The sequence below is a fragment of the Lithobates pipiens genome, unplaced genomic scaffold (assembly GCF_037356315.1).
Source record: "Lithobates pipiens isolate NorthernLeopardFrog02 unplaced genomic scaffold, aLitPip1_a1.2 Scaffold_22, whole genome shotgun sequence".
Lineage (NCBI taxonomy): Eukaryota > Metazoa > Chordata > Amphibia > Anura > Ranidae > Lithobates > Lithobates pipiens.
The window spans coordinates 169,619,452-169,639,622 of record NW_027507784.1 but is presented as its reverse complement, the minus strand read 5'-3'; the positions used below and the strand labels follow the sequence as shown (position 1 = coordinate 169,639,622).

General features: G+C 43.2%; 1 protein-coding gene across 1 annotated transcript in view; it reads right to left on the bottom strand.

Annotated features, from left to right (window-relative positions):
- Positions 1-1,230: 1,230 nt before the first annotated feature.
- The window catches only part of FLACC1 (flagellum associated containing coiled-coil domains 1), an 85,991-nt gene continuing 67,050 nt past the window's right edge, over positions 1,231-20,171 (bottom strand). Inside the window, exons 13-17 of the mRNA XM_077450162.1 lie at positions 19,077-19,180; positions 12,233-12,295; positions 10,374-10,463; positions 1,866-1,981; positions 1,231-1,294 (exon numbers count right to left, since the gene is read on the bottom strand). Coding sequence (XP_077306288.1) covers positions 1,231-1,294; positions 1,866-1,981; positions 10,374-10,463; positions 12,233-12,295; positions 19,077-19,180 — 437 coding nt within the window. The remainder of the gene's footprint in view (positions 1,295-1,865; positions 1,982-10,373; positions 10,464-12,232; positions 12,296-19,076; positions 19,181-20,171) is intronic.

The window sequence follows — 20,171 nt, the reverse complement described above, 5'->3', positions numbered from 1 at the left end:
ATATATATTAGGGCTGTTACTGATTAAAATTTTCGTGTTCTATTAATGTTTTTTTTTTTTTAGCGATTAATCGCCTAATTTCGATTAATTATAAAGCACATACAGATCCAACTACTTTTAGCTGATCTCCTTGAATTGCAACTCTGCATTGGTCAGTGGTAAATGTGGTACACACTCCATGACTGAACTTCACAGTTCACACAAATAAGCTTTAAATTCAAACTGTAACACTGACGTAAGTCTTTTTTTTTTCCACAGTAGCGTGACAATCCCTTCACCTCCGGTCTAACTAATCACTCTCACCTTATGGCATGGACCCCTGTGCAAACAGGTGGCTATGCAGGCGGTTATCAAAGGGTTAACACAGACCATAAACTTTTAGAAAGAAAGAAAAGATCTAAATGCTCACCGCTTAAATATAAGATTTAATTTTTGTGTTCAAACACAAACTACTCACATAAAGATGATAAAAACACAGCATGTAAAGCCGACAATCGTGTTAGTTCCGTAGGGCAGCAGCGGGTGACATCATACGTAGCTCCTCCCCCATACGCGTTACGTTCAATCAGAACTTTAATGTCACCAGGCTACTCCCCCCTTCCGTTCGTTAGCAGACACACTTGGGGAAGGGGGGAGGAGTCCAGTGACGTCTACGTCCGTGATGTCACCGCATCTCCGACGGAACTCCCTGAAGACCCGGAAGCCGGCGGAGAGGCGAGTACCGATCAAAAGAATTTTGATCAATAAAAAAAATTTATTGATTCATCGAGGAATTAATCTTTCCACATCCCTATGTCCACTTGGATGGTGGGGCCAGTACCTCGACTCACGGCACAGGCGCCGTTCATCTTCAGAGATTTTCCGAATCTCCTTCTGCTCCGTACTGTGCAAGCACTGCGCCTGTGCAGTACGGGGCGGACAGTATCCAATGGCCAGACACTATATGGCAGAACACCGGCTGTCATACAGGAAATGTGGGGATGAAATTAACTCATCACACGGCTCTCTTTTGTTTTTGTACAAACTTTATTTGAAGTGTACAAAACGCACAGCAATGTACAGTAGTGCAGCGCGCTACATTTTTGTGCATGGTGCGCTGCGATAAAATGCAGCATGTCTAGCCCTCGTTGCTCTGTGAATGGGACAATGTGTGTCCCTGCGGTGTCAGACGTTTTACCATGTGGTAAACGCCTGTCACCGCATATAGTGTGAATTCACCCTAATACTGCTTTAAGCCTGTTTCACTTGCTCTATGAACAGCTGTATAACAGTTTTCAACAGTCTGCCATGACACCTATTGGAAATTTGGTGTTACTACAGATTTAATAAAACCATAAAATAGTATGATTCTTTTACCTTAAAGCGGGAGTCCACCGGGACTCCGCGTTTTTTTTTTTTTTTTATTAAAAGCCAGCAGCTACAAATACTGCAGCTGCTGACTTTTAAATAGTGACACTTACCTGTCCAGCGCGCCCGCGATGTCGGCACCCGAAGCCGATCGCTCGCTCGTCTATCGGGTCCTGCCGCCGCCATCTTGGGTATGGGAATCAGGAAATGGAGCCTTTCGGCTTCATTTCCCGGTTCCCTACTGCGCATGCGCGAGCCGCGCGGCGCAATCCGGACGGTCCCCGCTGCCTCTGGGAGCTGTGTGTTTCCCAGCAGGCAGCGGGGCACTTGCTGAAGGGGGCGGGCGCTTGCGGAAAGGGGCGTAACGTACGCCCCTTTCCGCAGAGAGCTAGCCCGGAAGTGGGTGCAGTTACCTGGATTATCCAGGTAACTGCACCCCCCTCCCCCCTGAAAGGTGCCGATTGTGGCGCCGGAGGGGGGGGGGATTCCGATGAGCGGAGGTCCATTTTAGGGTGGACCTCCGCTTTAAATCTGAATTCTCATTCATAAGAGCCTGAATTCTGTTCTTGTATCTTGACTCCACTTTGCTGACATTTTGGTCAAAATCTTTCTCAATTTTGTGAATTTGATTTTTCTTAAAAGAAAGCACATATTTAAATAAAAAAAACACACAAAATACTGCACACTGAATAGGTTGTATATAGAAATATATTAAAAAATTGGGCTGTATTTTAGCATTGGTTTATAACAGGGGTCTCAAACTGGCTGCCCTCCAGCTGTTGTAGAACTACAAGTCCCATGAAGCATTGCAAGGCTGACAGTTACAAACATGACCCCCACAGGCAGAGGCATGATGGGACTGGCGCCAGTTTGCGACCCCTGGTTAATAATGATAATTAAAAGTGGACTATGACCTCCCATTAAAAAGAAATATGCACAAATTATATCCGCAGATAGTTTCTATTAAAGTTGTCTAAAGGTCTACAAAAGTTGACCTAATACAGATTCCTGTGATGTTGTGACAAAAATGCCTCACTGCTCCTGAATTCAAAGCAGAGCTGCCACTCTCATGTAGGCTGTGCTTGCTTGCACTACAGTAAGATGAGAAAATGTTCCAGGGGTAGATAGCAGCATTGTCACTGCAGATTCACAAGCCTGTAGGTTGTCAGTCAGCACCAGGCTACACCAAATCCTGCCCACCACTTTTACGGTTGACAGCTCTGTTGCTGAACACTGTAAGCTGCAGTGTCTGAGAAGGGGAACATGGGAGGGAGGATTTGGATCAGTTACCTACATACATTGATAGTTACATAGTTGGTAAAGGTTGAAAAAAGACACCAGTCCCTCAAGACCAACCTGTGTTGGACTTAAAGTGGTGTTCCACACACCAAAAAAAAAAATGCTTAAAATTCCTATAAAAAAAAAAAACATTTGGAAAAAAAAAAAATTAATTCACCTCTAAATGCTTGTTGCTAGGGGGTCCCTCGTAGTCTGCCTCCTTCAGTGTCTGGGCTCCTGACGTCACTTCCCCTCGGCACAGGAAGGGCTCAGCTCCGCCCCCTCCCTCCTGTCAGTCATCTGGGACACGTGACAGGTCCCAGATGACTGTGCTGCCAATCACGGAGCGTGGCGCTGCTCGCGCATGCGCAGTGGGTGCCCGGCTGTGAAGCCGGGTGAATATAGTTGCAATGCCGGCGCCACTAAGAGGAGGGGGGATAAGCGGGACTTAGTTACCCCGCATCGCTGGACCCTGGGACAGGGGTCTGATTATTAAAAGTAAGCAGCTGCAGTATTTGTATCTGCGGACTTTTAATTTTTTATTTTTTTATTTTTTACGGGAAACTCCTCTTTAAGGCTCCTTTCACACGGGATGGATCAGTAATGATCCGCCCCGCGATGATCCGCTTGCTCAGCTGGGATCGCTCCGTTGCCCCCACTGAGCCGGCGGATAACAGGGCAGTCCCTGCACACTGTGCAGGGACCGCCCTGTCAGCTCTCCGCTCTCCTCTATGGGGGATCGGATGAGCACGGACCGTCTGTCCGTATTCATCCGATCTGCTCTGCAGACGGATAGAAAAATAGGATTTTCCTCCGTCTGCAGAATCGGACAATTGCGGAGGCAGACGAATGCGGGTGTCTGTTCATCTGCATACACCCGCTATCCCATAGGAATGCATGTATGTCCGTATTTCATCCGCAAACGGATGGATTAAATACGGACATAATGTCCGCATGTGTGAAAGGGGCCTAACAGTAATAGAAGTAAAAGTTTTTTTGTTTACTTTATGAGACTTGTGCATCACATATTAGCTGGATTTGACACTTTTCCTGCTTTTTATTTTTTATTTTTTTTAGGTATCCAGAAAGTTTGACTGTCATTTAGTGTTGTGGAAACTAAACTTCATCTGACATCAATCCTTAAGCATGAGGAGCACCTACTTGTAACGTTCCTGCGCATACCCAAGGACTGATGTCAGATGGAGGTCGGTTTCCACAGGAGGACTGAATGACAATCTGGATTGTACTTCTACTTCTACTCCCTCACACTGATTTTATAGTGGTACTTGCAACTTCGGATCACTCTGCAGCCAATGCCCCTGACATCAGATCTTCCATTAATTTAACCACTTGACATCCGCGCTATGGCCGAATGATGGCCACAGCGTGGATTTGAATTCCTGGGAGGCCGTCATATGATGGCCTCCCCTGTGCATGCTCCCTACACGCTCCCTACAGGGCGCGCTGAGCGTGCGTTGATCAACAAGTCACGGAGACTCAGGTGATCACTGATCCCGGCCCCTTACCATGTGATCAGCTGTCAGCCAATGACAGCTGATCACATGATCAAAACAAAAGCTCGGTGATCGTTTTTTTTTCCTCCTCACGCTGACAGTGGAGAAAAAAAAAAAAACGATCGCTGGCTCACCTTAACCACTTCAATACCAGGCACTTATACACCTTCCTGCCCAGATGAATTTTGAGCTTTCAGCTCTGTCGCACTTTGAATGACATTTGCGCGGTCATGCTACATCGTACCCAAGCTAAATTCTTATAATTTTGTTCCCACAAATAGAGCTTTCTTTTGGTGGTATTTGATCACCTCTGGGATTTTTATTTTCTGCTAAATAAATAAAAAAAGGCCAAAAATTTTGAAAAAAACATTTTGTCAGTTACAAAACTTTGTAAATAAGTACGTTTTCTCCTTCACTGATGGGGCCGCAGTGACTGGGACTGATAAGGCAGCACTGATGGGCACCAATGATGTGGCATCAATGAAGCGGCACTGATAGATGGCACTGATATGCAACACAGATAGACACTGATAGGTGGCACAAATAGGCACTGATAGGTGGCACGGATTGGCATGGATGGGTGGCATGGATAGGTAACATGGATGGGCATGGATAGGCGGCACAGTTGGGCATGGATGGGCACTGATAGGTGGCATGGATGGGCACTGATAGGCAGCATAGATGGGCACTGATAGGCGGCACAGATGGGCACTGATAGGCGGCACAGATGGGCACTGATAGGCGGCACGGATGGGCATTGTAGTGTACAGTAATGTATAGGGATGGATGCCAATCAGTGCCAAACAATAATGCATGGAAATCAGTGATGCCCATTGTGGATCCAGTGTGCATCTATTGTGGGCACTGACTGGCATCCCTGGTGGTCTAGGGGGGCATACCTGGTGCTGGGCATCCCTGGTGGTCTGGTGGCGTCCCTGGTGGTAGAGTGAGGGCATCCTCGGGGGGGCTGTGCTGATAATCAATCAGCACATACCCCCCCTGTCAGAGGAGCAGCCGATCGGCTCTCCTCTACTCGCGTCTGACAGATGCGAGTGAGGAAAAGCCGATCACCAGCTCTTCCTATTTACACTGTGATCAGCCATGATTGGACTAGGCTGATAACATGGTAAAGAGTCTCTGTCAGAGACTCTTTACCGAGATCGTAGTTGCGGTGTGTCAGACTGCCAGTGTCACTAAGCGATCATTTTTCTGATCACTGCATTAGTGTCGCTAGTGTCGCTAGGTAGCTAGTTATTTTTTTAGGTTCACCGCCATGTTTTTATAGCGATAGGTACCCCGATATACTACTCAATAATGGTTTTAACCCCCTGATTGCCCCTAGTTAACCCTTTCACCCCCTTTTGCCATTGTCACTAAGCGATCATTTTTCTGATCGCTGCATTAGTGTCGCTAGTGTCGCTAGGTAGCTAGTTATTTTTTTAGGTTCACCGCCAGGTTTTTATAGCGCTAGGTACCCCGATATACTACCCAATAATGGTTTTAACCCCCTGATTGCCCCTAGTTAACCCTTTCACCCCCTTTTGCCAGTGTCACTAAGTGATCATTTTTCTGATTGCTGCATTAGTGTCACTAGTGTCGCTAGGTAGCTAGTTATTTTTTTAGGTTCACCGCCAGGTTTTTATAGCGCTAGGTACCCCCATATACTACCCAATAATGGTTTTAACCCCCTGATTGCCCCTAGTTAACCCTTTCACCAGCGATCACAATATAAGTGTCACTGGTGACGCTGGTTAGCCAGTTAGTTATTTAGGTTCCCCGTCAGGTTTTTATATAGCGCCAGGGACCCCCATATACTACCTAATAAAAATTTGAACCCCCTGATTGCCCCTTAGTTAACCCTTTCACCAGTGATCACCGTATAAGTGTTACGGGTGACTCTGGTTAGTTTGCTTTTTATAGCATCAGGGCACCCACCATTTATTACCCAATAAAGGTTTAACCCCCTGATCACCCGGCGGGTGATATCAATTAGGTTTTAGGGTCAGGGTCTGCGTCGCCCCAGGCAGCGCTAGGTTAGTGCCAGTACCACTAACACCCACACGCAAAGCATAAACCTCCCGTAGTGGTATAGAATCTGAACAGATCAATATCTGATCTGATCAGATCTATACTAGCATCCCCAGCAGTTTAGGGTTCCAAAAAAACGCATTGTTAGCGGGATCAGCCCAGATACCTGCTGGCACCTGCGTTTTTCCCCTCTGCCCAGCCCACCCAAGTGCAGTATCGATCGATCACTGTCACTTACAAAACACTAAACACATAACTGCAGCGATCGCAGAGTCAGGCCTGATCCCTGCAATCGCTAACAGTTTTTTTGGTAGCATTTTATATTTAAATCCGGAAGGCAGTGCTTGGTTTTCAGGGTCCCGTACGTGGCTAGGCTCCCAAAAAGTCCCCCACATGTGGTATCCCCGTACTCGGGAGAAGCAGCAGAATTTATTTTGGGGTGTAATTTGACTTATGCCTATAGCATGTGTGAGCAATATATCATTTAGTGACAACTTTGTGCAAAAAAAAAAAAATTGTAAAATTCCTGCAACTTGTGGCAAAATATAAAATATTTCATGGACTCAACATGCCTCTCAGTAAATAGCTTGGGGTGTCTACTTTCCAAAATGGGGTCATTTGGGGGGGTTTTGTGCTATTTTGGCATTTTATGGCCTTCGAAACTGTGATAGGTAGTGAGGAGTGAAATCAAAAATTTGCACCCTTAGGCCGCGTACACACGGGCGGATTGTCTGCCCAACTTAGTCCGCTGAACCATGTTTCAGCGGACAATCCGCTCGTGTGTGGGCTTCAGCGGACTTTTTCAGCGGACAGTCTGACGGACTTAGTCTTTCGGAATTTCCATAATTTTGTCCGTCCAAACTTGGTTTTGTCCATCCAAACTTGGTTTCAGTGGACAGTCCGCTCGTGTGTAGGCAAGTTGGACAGACTAAGTATGGCGCATGCTCAGAAAGGATTTACACGGCCGAAGGTTGCATTGCAGTGTATTGGACGTCATTTTTCTAGTCCCGTCGTACGTGCTGTACACGTCATCGCGCAAGCTTTCAGCGGACTGTCTGTTCATCGTGTGTGGTCAAGTCCGTTCATTCAAAAGTTGAACGGACTGTCTGTCGGATTGTCTGACGAACTTAGTTGGGCAGACAATCCGCCCGTGTGTACGCGGCCTTAGAAACCCTGAAGGCAGTGATTGGTTTTCGGGGTGCCGTACGCAGCTAGACTCCCAAAAAGTCCCACATATGTGCTATCCTCGTACTCAGGAGAAGCAGCAGAATATATTTTGGGGTGCAATTCCACATATAACTATGGCATGTGTGAGCAATATATCATTTAGTGACAACTTTTTGTAAACTTTTTTTTTTTTTGTGTCATTATTCAATCACTTGGGACCAAAAAAAAATATTCAATGGGCTCAACATGCCTCTCCACAACTTTCTTGGGGTGTCTACTTTCCAAAATGGGGTCATTTGGGGGGGTTTTGTGTTATTTTGGCATTTTATGGCCTTCGAAACTGTGATAGGTAGTGAGGAGTGAAATCAAAAATTTGCACCCTTAGAAATCCTGAAGGCAGCGATTGGTTTTCGGGGTGCCATACGCGGCTAGACTCCCAAAAAGTCCCACATATGTGGTATCCCCGTACTCAGGAGAAGCAGCAGAATATATTTTGGGGTGCAATTCCACATATACCTGTGGCATGTGTGAGCAATATATCATTTAGTGACGACTTTTTGTAAACTTTTTTTTTTTTTTTGTGTCATTATTCAATCACTTGGGACAAAAAAAAAATATTCAATGGGCTCAACATGCCTCTCCACAACTTCCTTGGGGTGTCTACTTTCCAAAATGGGGTCATTTGGGGGGGGTTTGTACTGCCCTGCCATTTTAGCACCTCAAGAAATGAGATAGGCAGTCGTAAATTAAAAGCTGTGTAAATTCCAGAAAATTTACTCTCGTTTGTAGACGCTATAACTTTTGCGCAAACCAATAAATATACGCTTATTGACATTTTTTTTACTAAAGACATGTGGCTGAATAAATTTTGCCCTAAATGTATGACTAAAATTGAGTTTATTCGATTTTTCTCATAACAAAAAGTAGAAAATATCATTTTTTCTCAAAATTTTCGGTCTTTTTCCATTTATATCGCAAAAAATAAAAATCACAGAGGCAATTAAATACCATCAAAAGAAAGCTCTATTTGTGGGAAGAAAAGGACGCAAATTTTGTTTGGGTACAACATTGCATGACCGCGCAATTACCAGTTAAAGCAGTGCAGTGCGAAATTGTAAAAAGACCTCCTTAGGCTGTTAATTGGCCCGGGGCTGAAGTGGTTAAATAAACTATATGCAAGAATAACAATAAAGTGCTAGTGCTGCAATTAGTGCAAATCCTACAATCATGTGAACATCTACTACTAAAGTGCTTATATGACAATCAATTCAAGGTTTCCAAACTGGAAAGTATATATAAAAAAACAAAAAAAAACAAAAGAAATGTTCAAAAATCAAACTTGCGTTGTGAAATCTGGTCCTTGAAGATGTCCCATGACAAAACGTACGTAGGGCAGGGCGAGGACACTGATGGCATTGCGTATACCAATTCACACTCTCGGTCTGTGTTAGTTTCGAAGGTGAATGGCCAGTATAGCTGAGCGTGTTCTTCCCTAATGCCAGGTGAGCACTTTTTAAATGTGAGTGGAACACATATTTTTAATGAAAGCCTGTGATACAGTTTTACGCTATGGGAGCGTCCTTCCCTTTCTTTGCTTTTTACCATTTGAATATGGTGTTCTGTGAGAAGGAAGCCTGACCATAAACCTGTGAGGAGAGGGAGTTGAATTCGGTGATCGTTGGGAGATATTTTGGCTTTTTTGCTGGTTATAATTTTACCAGCATATCCATCCAGTGAGTCCATTTTAGTAAGAATTGTGAAAGATTCGGACATTGTTGGAGCACTGGTGAATTTGGACACAGAAAAGCTTGATTTCACATCACAAGTTTGATTTTTGAACATTTCTTTAGTTTTTTTACATTTTTTATATATACTTTCCAGTTTGGAAACCTTAAATGAATTGTCATATAAGCACTTTAGTAGTAGATGTTTTCATGACTATATGATTTGCACTAATTGCAGCACTAGCACTTTATTGATATTCTTCCATATAGTTTATTTACTGTAATTGCACAAACAATTGTTATTATTTGTGTACTTTGCACATTATACTGTTGATATTGGAGATTGGTGTGTGGACCAGCACTACTTTTACCATATTATATTGTTTATTGTCATTTGCAATAATTAGAGTAGCAGCTGTCCAATAGGGCACACATATCTGTGGCACTGTTATTTTGACTCTACTTTAGACATTGCCTTGTTTGTTCTGGCTTATCTGGAGGATATTGGAATTTGTAAAGTGGTTTTCAGAAGTTTATTTTATTTTATTCAAGCAGGTTAATTGCATTGAAGTTAATTTAAAGAACTCGATTGTATTGGTTTAATTTAAGTAAAAATCTTTAGTAAGCACTGTTTTTATTTATATGTTGTTTCCCCATTGGGATTGTGGAGTTTTCTCAGCTGCCACTATAGCCTTGAGCTAGATGATACAAAAACCCCTGGTGCACAGATTTTTTATTTATAAGTATTGGTTTCATTAACTTGTATAGTACAATACATATGGTAAAAGTAAGAATGGAACAAAAAGCGTTTTTTAGTTGGTTAACCAGTTTGGGGCATCAGGCTTGCTTTTTGTCACATCCTATTGCTAAAGTGGGTACACGGTCTTACATTTTGCATTGAAGTCTTTACTGCCTCTGTCTTGCCAATGGGCTTGCTAAGACACTAAAGCTATATACTTATTGACACCAACAAATACAAAGGCAGGGAGGACATCAATGTAAAAAAAAATCCCATTTTATCAATAGGGTGTTAGAACACCAATGCTCCATCACTTTCAGACTGCTGGTAACCACATACTCTCAAGCCCCATACACACTATCAGTTTTTCTGCTAAGTTTTTCCTTCAGGTTTACCAAAACTATGTAGTGCAAGGGCCTGCCTGATTGCATACAAATTGAAACTCCTAAGGTTTGACCTCATATTATATGGTTTTGGTAAATCTGAAGGAAAAACTCAGCAGAAAAATTGATAGTGTGTATGGGGCATCACAAACACACTTTTATGCATCTTTAGAGGAGGTTGGTTAACACTCACCAATTTCTCAATCTCTTCATGGGCTTGCTTTAACTCCATTTTGATTGCCAGTATGGCTTCAGCTTTGTCATTAATCTCTTTCTGTAGGTGCTAAAAATATATAAACTTCAGATTACATATCACCTAAACTCCAGGCAGATGTGAAAACATCAGTTCATGCATTTCATTTAATTTAATAATGAAATGGATCTTGAAATGCAACTAGCCTGCATACTTTTACTGATAGGTGTCCCTCATTCCCATCTAAAAAAGTTGGGAGGTATGCATCTGACTTACAAACGACTCTTACTTACAAACGGAGGGAGACAACAGGAAGTGAGAGGAAATCTACCCCTAGGAAGGGAAATTCACTCCTGTAAGGTTTATTATGGGAAAAGGGTACCTCCACTGAAGCTTTATCACCAAGGCTTGTTTCCACAACAACCCAAAATGTTCAAAATCCAATTGTCATTGGGACAGAAAGTAAGGTGAAATCTTCTGAACAGAGGCAGAGACAGCAAAATATTACATGGGTGTTAACCCTTCCCTATGCTATCCAAAAAGCTTAAAAATTGTTTTTTTGGCTGGAGTTATACTTAAAACATTTACCTGTTCTGACTTACAAACAGATTTAACTTAAAGTGATTGTAAGGGTTTTTTTTTTGTTTTTTAAATAAAAACATATAATTCTTACCTCCACTGTGCAGCTCGTTTTGCACAGAGTGGCCCGAACATTCCCTTCTGGGGTCCCCCGTTGGCTCTTGTGGCTCCTCCCCGCATCAGATAAACCCCTAGGAGAAGCGCTCTCCCAAGGGGGTTACTTTGCGGACGCACTCCCGAGTCCAGCATTTACATCCATAGACACGAATGCCGGACTCAGCCCCGCCCCGATGCCCACGTCATAGGATTTGATTGACAGCAGCAGGAGACAATGGCTGCTCTGCTATCAATCTATCCAATCAAGAGCCGAGAACCCCTGAACCCCTGGCAGAGGAAGAACGCGTCCCTGCCGGGTCAAGTTCCAGGGTTCAGGTAAGTAAAACGGGGGGGCTGGGGGGCCGGTCACTGCCGGGTGTTTTTTCACCGTAATGCATAGGATGTATTAAGGTGAAAATACACAAAGGTTTACAACCATTTAAGAACAAACCTATAGACCCTATCTTGTTTGTAATCCAGGGATCGCCTGTACTAGGAGCCAGTCAGCTATACTGCAATTTTCATGTGCATACAAGGAGCATCTTGAAAGGAGAAGAGAACATAGTAAGCAAGTGAGGAACAAACTCACCTGCCTCCTGCTGCTCCTTTCCTGTCCAGTCACTGGCTAGGGGCAGGAAGATGACCTAGCTGTATTGTCTAACCACAACAGAGAAAAGTCAGGGCACAACCTTGGTGTCCTGGCTTGCTAGCTCTCTGTAAATCTTTAGAACTTTCAACTTATTTCAACGGGATGCTTAGCTGTTTGCTTGGAGTTCAGCTTTAGGAGAAACTCGCATTTCAGGAATTGAAAGAAAGATTTGTATCAACTGACTTTATTATTGCTAAAAAAAAATAAAAAAAATCTTATGCTCATATTTTTTTGAGCAAAAATACACGCAAAAGGTAAACACCAAATCAAATCCTGCTGTATAAATTAACAGTGTAAATGGTAAAATACCAGAAATGAAACAAATCTAAATTAAAACGAAACCATTAGAAAACAACTGAATGGAGAATATTAAAATTTGTATATCAACACACAAAAGAGATAGTGATACAAGACAGCACACTAAAATGCTGATGAAGTATTGCCTCTATGAGACAGCAGTGATGTAGGTCTGCACAGGAAAGTTGGTACTGTTGATAACAATTAACATTTATGCACAGTGGAAACATTTTATTACCATTTTCAACACACTAAACATCTTTGTTTCTTGAGTAGCTTCTCTGTATTTCTTCCAGACTTCCTACAAGAACAATATTAATGTTATAACTTGAATCAGACTAAAGCATCTAAAAAGATAGGAACTACTGGAGAGTAGGGATGAGCCGAACACCCCCCCCGGTTTGCAGCAGAACATGCGAACAGGCAAAAAAATTCATATGAACAAGCGAACACCATTAAAATCTATGGGACACGAACATGAAAAATCCAAAGTGCTCATTTTAAAGGCTTACATGCAAGTTATTGCCATACAAAGTGTACGGGGACTCGGGTCCTGCCCCAGGGGAAATGTATCAATGCTTTAAAAACTGCAGTTTTTTCAGGAGCAGTGATTTTATTAATGCTTAAAGTGAAACAAAAATGAAATATTCCTTTAACCACTTCCCTACCCGCCCATAGTCATATGACGGCCGCAGGTAGGATCTCCCATCCTAGGCGGGCGTCATAAGATGTCCTTGGCTTCCTGGCGGTATAGGGGGTGCGTGCCCCTCAGGAGCCAATGCACACGCTCGGTGGCCGGGCTGTTCGCCGGCACCCGCGATTGCTGGTGACAGAAAAATAACGTGGATCTGTGTGTGTAATTACACAGATCCAGATCCTGTCAGGGGTGAGGAGACAGATTGTGTGTTCTTAGTATATAGAAACACCTGGTAATGCTGGACACTTCAAAAGTATCTCAGCTATACGCAGAGTGGCAGAAGGATATTCCAGACCTGGCTGATGATGATTGGGAGGAGGGGATCCAGCAGTACTTGCCACTAATGATATCTGCCAGAGATAGATACACGCAACTGAGATTTTTACACCGTACCCAATACTCCCCAGGGCGCTTGGCAAGAATATATCCTGGTCGATCAGCAGTGTGCCCCAGATGTGGTCAGGATGGCGCAGATTTTTTCCATGTCGTCTGGTCCTGTCCCAAAATAGAGGAATTCTGGAAGGCAATACTGGATGACATTAATTACATAGGGGAGATTAAGGTCCCTTACAGCCCCATTCCCCTTCTATTAGGTATCTGCGATTCTCTTGAAGCCCCCCAAAAGAAAAAGCTCTTTGTCTTCTATGCGTCTTTCTATGCTAGGAAAGCAATTCTTTTACAATGGAACCAAACCCAACCCCCCACTAAGCAACTCTGGATGTCACTAATAAATGCCGCCCTACCTCTCTATAGACTGACCTACCTAGGAAGAAACTGCCCGAATAAATTTGACAAAATACAGGCCCCCTGGGTAAAGGCACGAGATCTGACTATGGAATGAAGTTGGGCAATCCCGTCTACCTCTTGCTTACTTAACGATGGATATCCTAAAGGACGTTCTTGTTCTCCCTCTAATTGGTAGCAGACTAATGATGCTGACAGGTGGGTAGGCCCTGCCAGGCCCTCCCCCAGGTCTTGCACTGCCATTTTAGGTCTATGCTGATATCAACTGTAATCCCAATGTGTGCTAAATGTAGCACCACTTTGCTTTCATGAATACATGTAAAACGGTCATGTGACTATGTTTGAATCTATCTGTACCGTGATTGCTATGCTGTCTGTTTGTCAAAATTAAATAAACTTTATGTTAAAAAAAAAAAGTATATAGAAACACCAATCGGTCTCCTACCCTAGTCAATCTCCTCCCCCACAATTAGAATCCCTCCCTAGGTAACACATTTAACCACTTGATAACCCCTAGTGTTAACACCTTCCCTGCCATTTATACAGTGCATATTTATAGCACTGAACCCTGTATAAGTGTCACTGGTCCCAAAATAGTGTCAAAAGTGTCCAATCTCTCTGCTGAAATGTCACAGTCATGATAAAAATCGCAGATCGCCGACCTTACTAGTAAAAAAAATAATAATAATAAAAATGTCATAAATCTATTGCCTATTTGTAGGCACTATAACATTTGCACAAACCAATCAATAGGCGCTTATTGCGATTTTTTGCCAAAAAATATGTAGAAGAATACATATAGGCCTAAGCCGTACCAGGCCACATGCCCTTAATATGGGGATGGTGCTTTGGGGTCCCCCCCAAAGAACCACAGGGCAAGGGTTGTGGGGGTCTGTGGGCGGGGGGCTTATCGGAATCTGGAAGCCCCCTTTAACAAGGGGACCCCCGAATCCCGGCCCATGTGAATGGGTATTGGCGTACATTGTAACCCTACACATTCACCCAAAAAAGTGTCAAATTTGTAAAAATTACAGTAGACAATTTGGGACAAGTTGATGACAAGCTCACGATGGCAGGGCGGCAAATTTAAAGGGACGTACAGGTACGCCCATTTGCCTACCCGTGCCATTCTGCGGACGTACATCGGCGTGCGCCGGTCGGGAAGTGGTTAAGCATTATTAAAATCACTGCTCCTGAAAAAATGGCTGTTTTAAAAACTTTTTTTTTTATTGATACATGTCCCCTGGGGCAGGTCCCCATACACTTTTTATAGAAATAACTTGTATATAAGCCTTTAAAATTAGCACTTTTGAAGACCAAAGAAAACAACAGTTAGCTAGGAACGCCTTACTCATCAAATATCTGCCTAAAGTATCTTACATATGAAACTGACACCAGATGAGTCTGAAATGTCCACCTGGTAGAGCTTAGAGAATAGCCTGTTGGATTCTTAATGTCCAGCTACGATTTATGATGTATCGTGGACTCAATGTTGTTGTATTATGAAAATCTTTCATGCACCTGTTGGCTTGTGAGTATATTACTTTCCATTTTTTAATAATATATATGATTTGAGGATAATGCACTAGGCTGGTGCACCCTCTGTTTTGTTTTATGGTGTCAGTGTACCCTGACTTCCCCAGTTGTAAGAGAGAAGCAAGGTGCAGCATGTCCATTAAAGACAAAATGGAATCTAGGCAACTGCCACCTCTAGGGTCAACTCTCAAGTGCAGGAGGTTTTGCATTTGTTTGATTTAGAACTTGAGAATGTGTGAACAAAAGACAAGGTGGCAGCCTTGCAAATCTGGGAAATAGATGTGTGATGTCAAAAAGCCTAAGCCCCTGTACACACGGTTGGAGATTTCCACAACCAAATCCGTCGGATTTTGCCCGTCGGATTTTGTCCGTCGGATCTTGTCCGTCGGATCTTGTCCGAAACTGTTGCATACACACGGTCGGACAAAGTTGGCGAAAAAAATCAGATCTTTCAGAACGTGATGACGTAATTTCGTTACGATGGGACTACATTCAGGCTAGTAGCCAATAGCTTTGATGTAGGAATTTGATCTGAGCATGCGTGGCACTTGGTCCGATCAAAATTCTCTACACATGATCGGAGTATGTCCGATCGAACCAGTTGGTCGGGAAATATTTCCAACATGTTGGAAAATTGGGTCCGACGGATATTCCGACGGAATCAGTCCGATGCATACCACACACAGTCGGATTATCCGACGACACGGTCCGATAGGACACATTCCGACGGATTCTCCGACCGTGTGTACAAGGGCTAAGAAGCATTCACAGATCTAGTAGAGTGCATCTCAACAGGAAGGAGGAAACCTGATCCTTGGGACCACAAGCTTGGATGATGGTGTGCACAAAACATAGAAATACTTTCATCACTTAGAGTTCTGCCTCAGGGTCTACTTGTGCAGTAGATCATCAAAAGCAATGGAATAACATTGTTCAGGTATGCTTCGTCGATTTAACCCTCCTCAGATTAGGGAATCTGGTAGACAACTGTAAAATAGTACACAGGAGGGCGCACATGCCTAGTACATGACCGAAGGTTTATTGTATAAAACAATTGTTTTATACATTAAACGTTCTGTAATGCACTAGGTGTGTGCACTTTTACAGTTGGATGATGGTCTGATTGAGCTACAAAGAGATGGTGGAATGAGAAGGCATCAACACCATCTTGTCCCTCTGTAGAACCAAAAAGGGTTCCTTGCAGGATAAGGCTAAATGAAACATCACCTTGTGGGTAAAATTAGAAAGAAGAATGTCCCAAATGAGTTCTGAAAGGGGTTTCTGAATTGTAGAGACAGGCCAGATTCATATTTCATGGAATTATGGGGGGAGCTTCATGAGAGACTCCCTGTACAATAGTATGAAGCAAACCGTGAGAGGCATTTGAAACAGAACAGAAAGGGCAGAAACCTGACCGTTGATAGTGCTTTGAGCCAGACAATGGTCTAGACCTATTCCAGACCCAGCTGCAGGAAGGAGAGAACTGACCCTATGAAGAAGCTCCTAGGATGGAAGCCCCAACACTCAAATGAAGTGAAGTATGCTTTCCATATCCAATGATACTGCAGGAAATAGACTTCCTAGTTTTTGGCATCCTATGAAACACATACTCAGAAATGTCCTGCCTTTCAGAACTTGAAATTCAACAGCCAGTCTGGTAAATCCAGTGACTATGAGGAAGTATGGCAAATCAATCTTTGGGACAGAACATCCTAATTAAGCAGTAAGGTCTACAGAGCGTCTGCCAGGAATCTTGACAGGCGGGCATACCACATCTGCCTGGGCCAGTCCACAACAATGAAAATCACTGGGATGCCCTCCCTCTTAATCCTTCAACATAGATGCAGAAGTTGTTTTAGGAGAGGAATGGCACAGATCAAGGTGTACAGATCCCATGGAGCCACCGGAAAATCCTCTGCTTCAGCAGGAAGATCCCTGTACCTGGAGACCTGTCCAGAGGCCAGGAGGCCCACATCCACCATCTACCACTTGTGAAACAGATCCAAGGAATGTAGGTGTAAGGACCACTTCTCCCTAGGATGAAGAGTTGCCATCTAAGGTAATATGCCTGCCAATTGTCCTTTAAATCTATATGGCTGACAATTCTGGAACATCTCCAAGACAGGCTCTGATCTACCCATCTTGCCACGGCCAGACTTCTGGTTCTTCTCTGATTGTTGACGCACATCACTGCTGTTTGACCAGCTCCACTTTCAGAGTCAAAAGTTGAGACAGCCAAAATGCCCAAAATTCCAAGATGCTGATCAGGAGATAAGACTTCTCTAATTACTAAATTCCCTGCACCAACAGGGTGCTCAGGACTCATCCCCAGCAAGATCAGACAAAATAGACAGAGACAAAATTGAATTGTACTATTTTTTACAACATTTGGACAGTCAATGTCACGTTGTCCAACAGAACCATCACTAACTGTTCCCTCAACAGGAGGTTGTCTAAATATCCCACAATGGGCATGCCATGAGAATGCATCAGAGAGAATACTGGGCCCAGAACCTTGTGAATACCCAAGCTAGAGATGAAAAGCAAAAGGGCGGAGACAAGAACTAGTAGTGAAAGGGTCACACAGCAAAGTATAGGAATTGCTAATGCACTGGAAAGATGGGAACATGTAAGTATAATTCGTTGATGTTCACAGTAGCCATAAAGTCTCCCTAGAAAGGAGTCAATAACAGATTTGCGAGATTCCATTTATGATCTTTGGAATCAAAAGAAGACATTTAGAGCTCAGAACCAGAATGGGGCAAATGTCCCCTCTGGGCTTGGAAATGGTGAACAGGTTGGAGTAAAACTCCTGAAACAATTATGCCACAGAACTAAGGCAATGGCACCTTGATCCAGATGAACCAAGATGGATTGATGAAGATCTGCTAATCTGTGCAGTGACACGGATTCTTGTTGTAAGCGAGGCACAGAGGAAGGGCCAGGGAAGAAAACTGGCATATACCACCTCCAAGTGTCCGAAATGCAATCTGCACAAGCGTTCCGCAAAGGTAAACAAATGTCCCATCACTCTGAAAAGTGGCGGTGCACCTTCTTGCAGAGGAAGGCTTCTCTGAGGATAAGGCAGACTTTTAGCACCTTGCACGTCTTTGCATGTAAGGTGAAGGAGTGGAGAAACAAAAAGGATACTTCTTAACAGTTAAGTATGGTCTTAACAGACTTTGCAGTCTTTTCCTTAATTTCTTCCACTGATGAATATAGGTGTTATTGCCACCAGTAGCATTTTTGATGATGTTATCAAGAGCTGGTGAAAAAACAGATGCTGTCCCTTGAAGGCTATGTTAATCAAACACTTTTTACACAAGGGTTCCACAGTCCAGAACTTTACCCAAAGTGCCATGCATATGAACTAGCATGAGACATGTCTGAGAAATGAGAAAGTCGACTTCTAGCAAACTGTCACACCTCAAATGTATTGCTAGAGCCATCTTGTCCCTGCATTCTATTAAGAAGTGGGATCAACCTTGACAGCGGTTAGATCTCTTTAAGGAGACTTTGACCACTCAAGCATGGCTTGACAAAGGGAGGTCACAGTCAGAATCAGATGAAGTACAGCGCCAGTGAGAACAGAGTACTAGAAAAGGCTCCCTACCATTAATCAGCTGGGTCCTTAAGGAAAAAGATGTTTATTATGTGTTACTCTAATAATTTATCACCGCTTAATAAACAGGCACCTTGGTGTTTCAGTGAATTTCTGTTACTATAATCTTGTAAAGTCTCACGAGATTCCAGTATCAGGGGCCGTCCTCCACTGTTTAAAGTGTTTGTAGATCACTTCATTGCTCCAAAAGATAAGCGATCTACAAAGCTTCATAAACTGGCATCCAGAGGAAACCGATCTCCTCTGAGAATGCCAGAGAATGAATCAGTGAATTTTTTCACTGCTTCATAAACGGACACCAGTATGTGCTGTGCATTTACCCATGATTTAAGTTGTACAGCTGTACCTGTTTTTGTCTGACGCTCCTGCCCCTTACATTGTTTGCACTATTTTTGCAGTGTGCCTGGTGAAGAATCTAATAGACAGTATGTAATTGTTGTGATAAGGATCTATAACTTTATTGTTGTGCTCCACACAGCTTACTTCAATCTGTGCTTCATGGCTTTGTTGTATCATGGCTTTTTCTTCAAAGGCTCTTTTCTGTATTTCCTTTTTCTGTATCTCAAACATATCCAGCAGTGACTGCCCTGTGGAAAAAACATTATTTTTTTTAAATTTCAGTCATAAAGTTTATGTTGTGTACAAGAAAGACACATTTTTAACAGCCATTTTATCCGCAGTGGTTTACAACCAATAGCTTATACGGCACTGGGATGTAGATCTATGATAATCTGGTTTAAAAATTTGTAGCCTAAATGGGATTTGGACTTTGACTGCCTATGAGGTATCACTGTAGTAGATGAAGGTTGGGGTTGCTCCACCTAATCCACCGATCTTGTGCATTGAGGCAGGTGTACATTCTGACCACTAGTAGCTTTGGGAATGACAGTGTCAAGGGTGGGTATGACAAAATTACCTCCCTTAAAGGGCAGGTGAATCTGATGGTCCTTAGACATATCCTCAGCATCTCAGAAATGTAGCACATGAAATGGTCAATGTGATTGAGGGGTCCACAATTTATTCCACAGTGACAAGGTCTTCCAAATCAAAATTACCATTAAAAAAATAACAATATCATCAACCAGTTGGGTTGTATGATTGCTACGGTGGAACAATCACTGGAACATACCTTTCAAAGGGAAAAACCTCAAACACATTGCCAGGAGCCAAGAGCAAAAAGACTAGGCTGCACACCACATCCATAATCCTTTTTTATGACATTCCACAGTGACACCACAAGACCAGAATGCCTGGTAGACACGTTTCATCATATAGTTTGTTTCCAATTAGGTTCTGACATGAATGGGCTGTAGCATGCTGTGATGATGATGACCCTATAATAATAGAGGACCCAGGATCTAGGTCACAGGTGTTGGTAGCTTTTGGGAAGATCTACAGTGTCCCAAAAACCAAATAAAGGCAAGCAAATGTCTGCATCTGGCCTGTTGGGTGCAGTTTGGAAACCATTGATCTAGATGTCTGCTGTAACACCCCTATCCAGCCTATTGCCAATTTCCAGCACCAGCTAAAGGTTTACAATTCCCTGTTCTAATCTAAGGCTTTCTGACAGTCATAAGA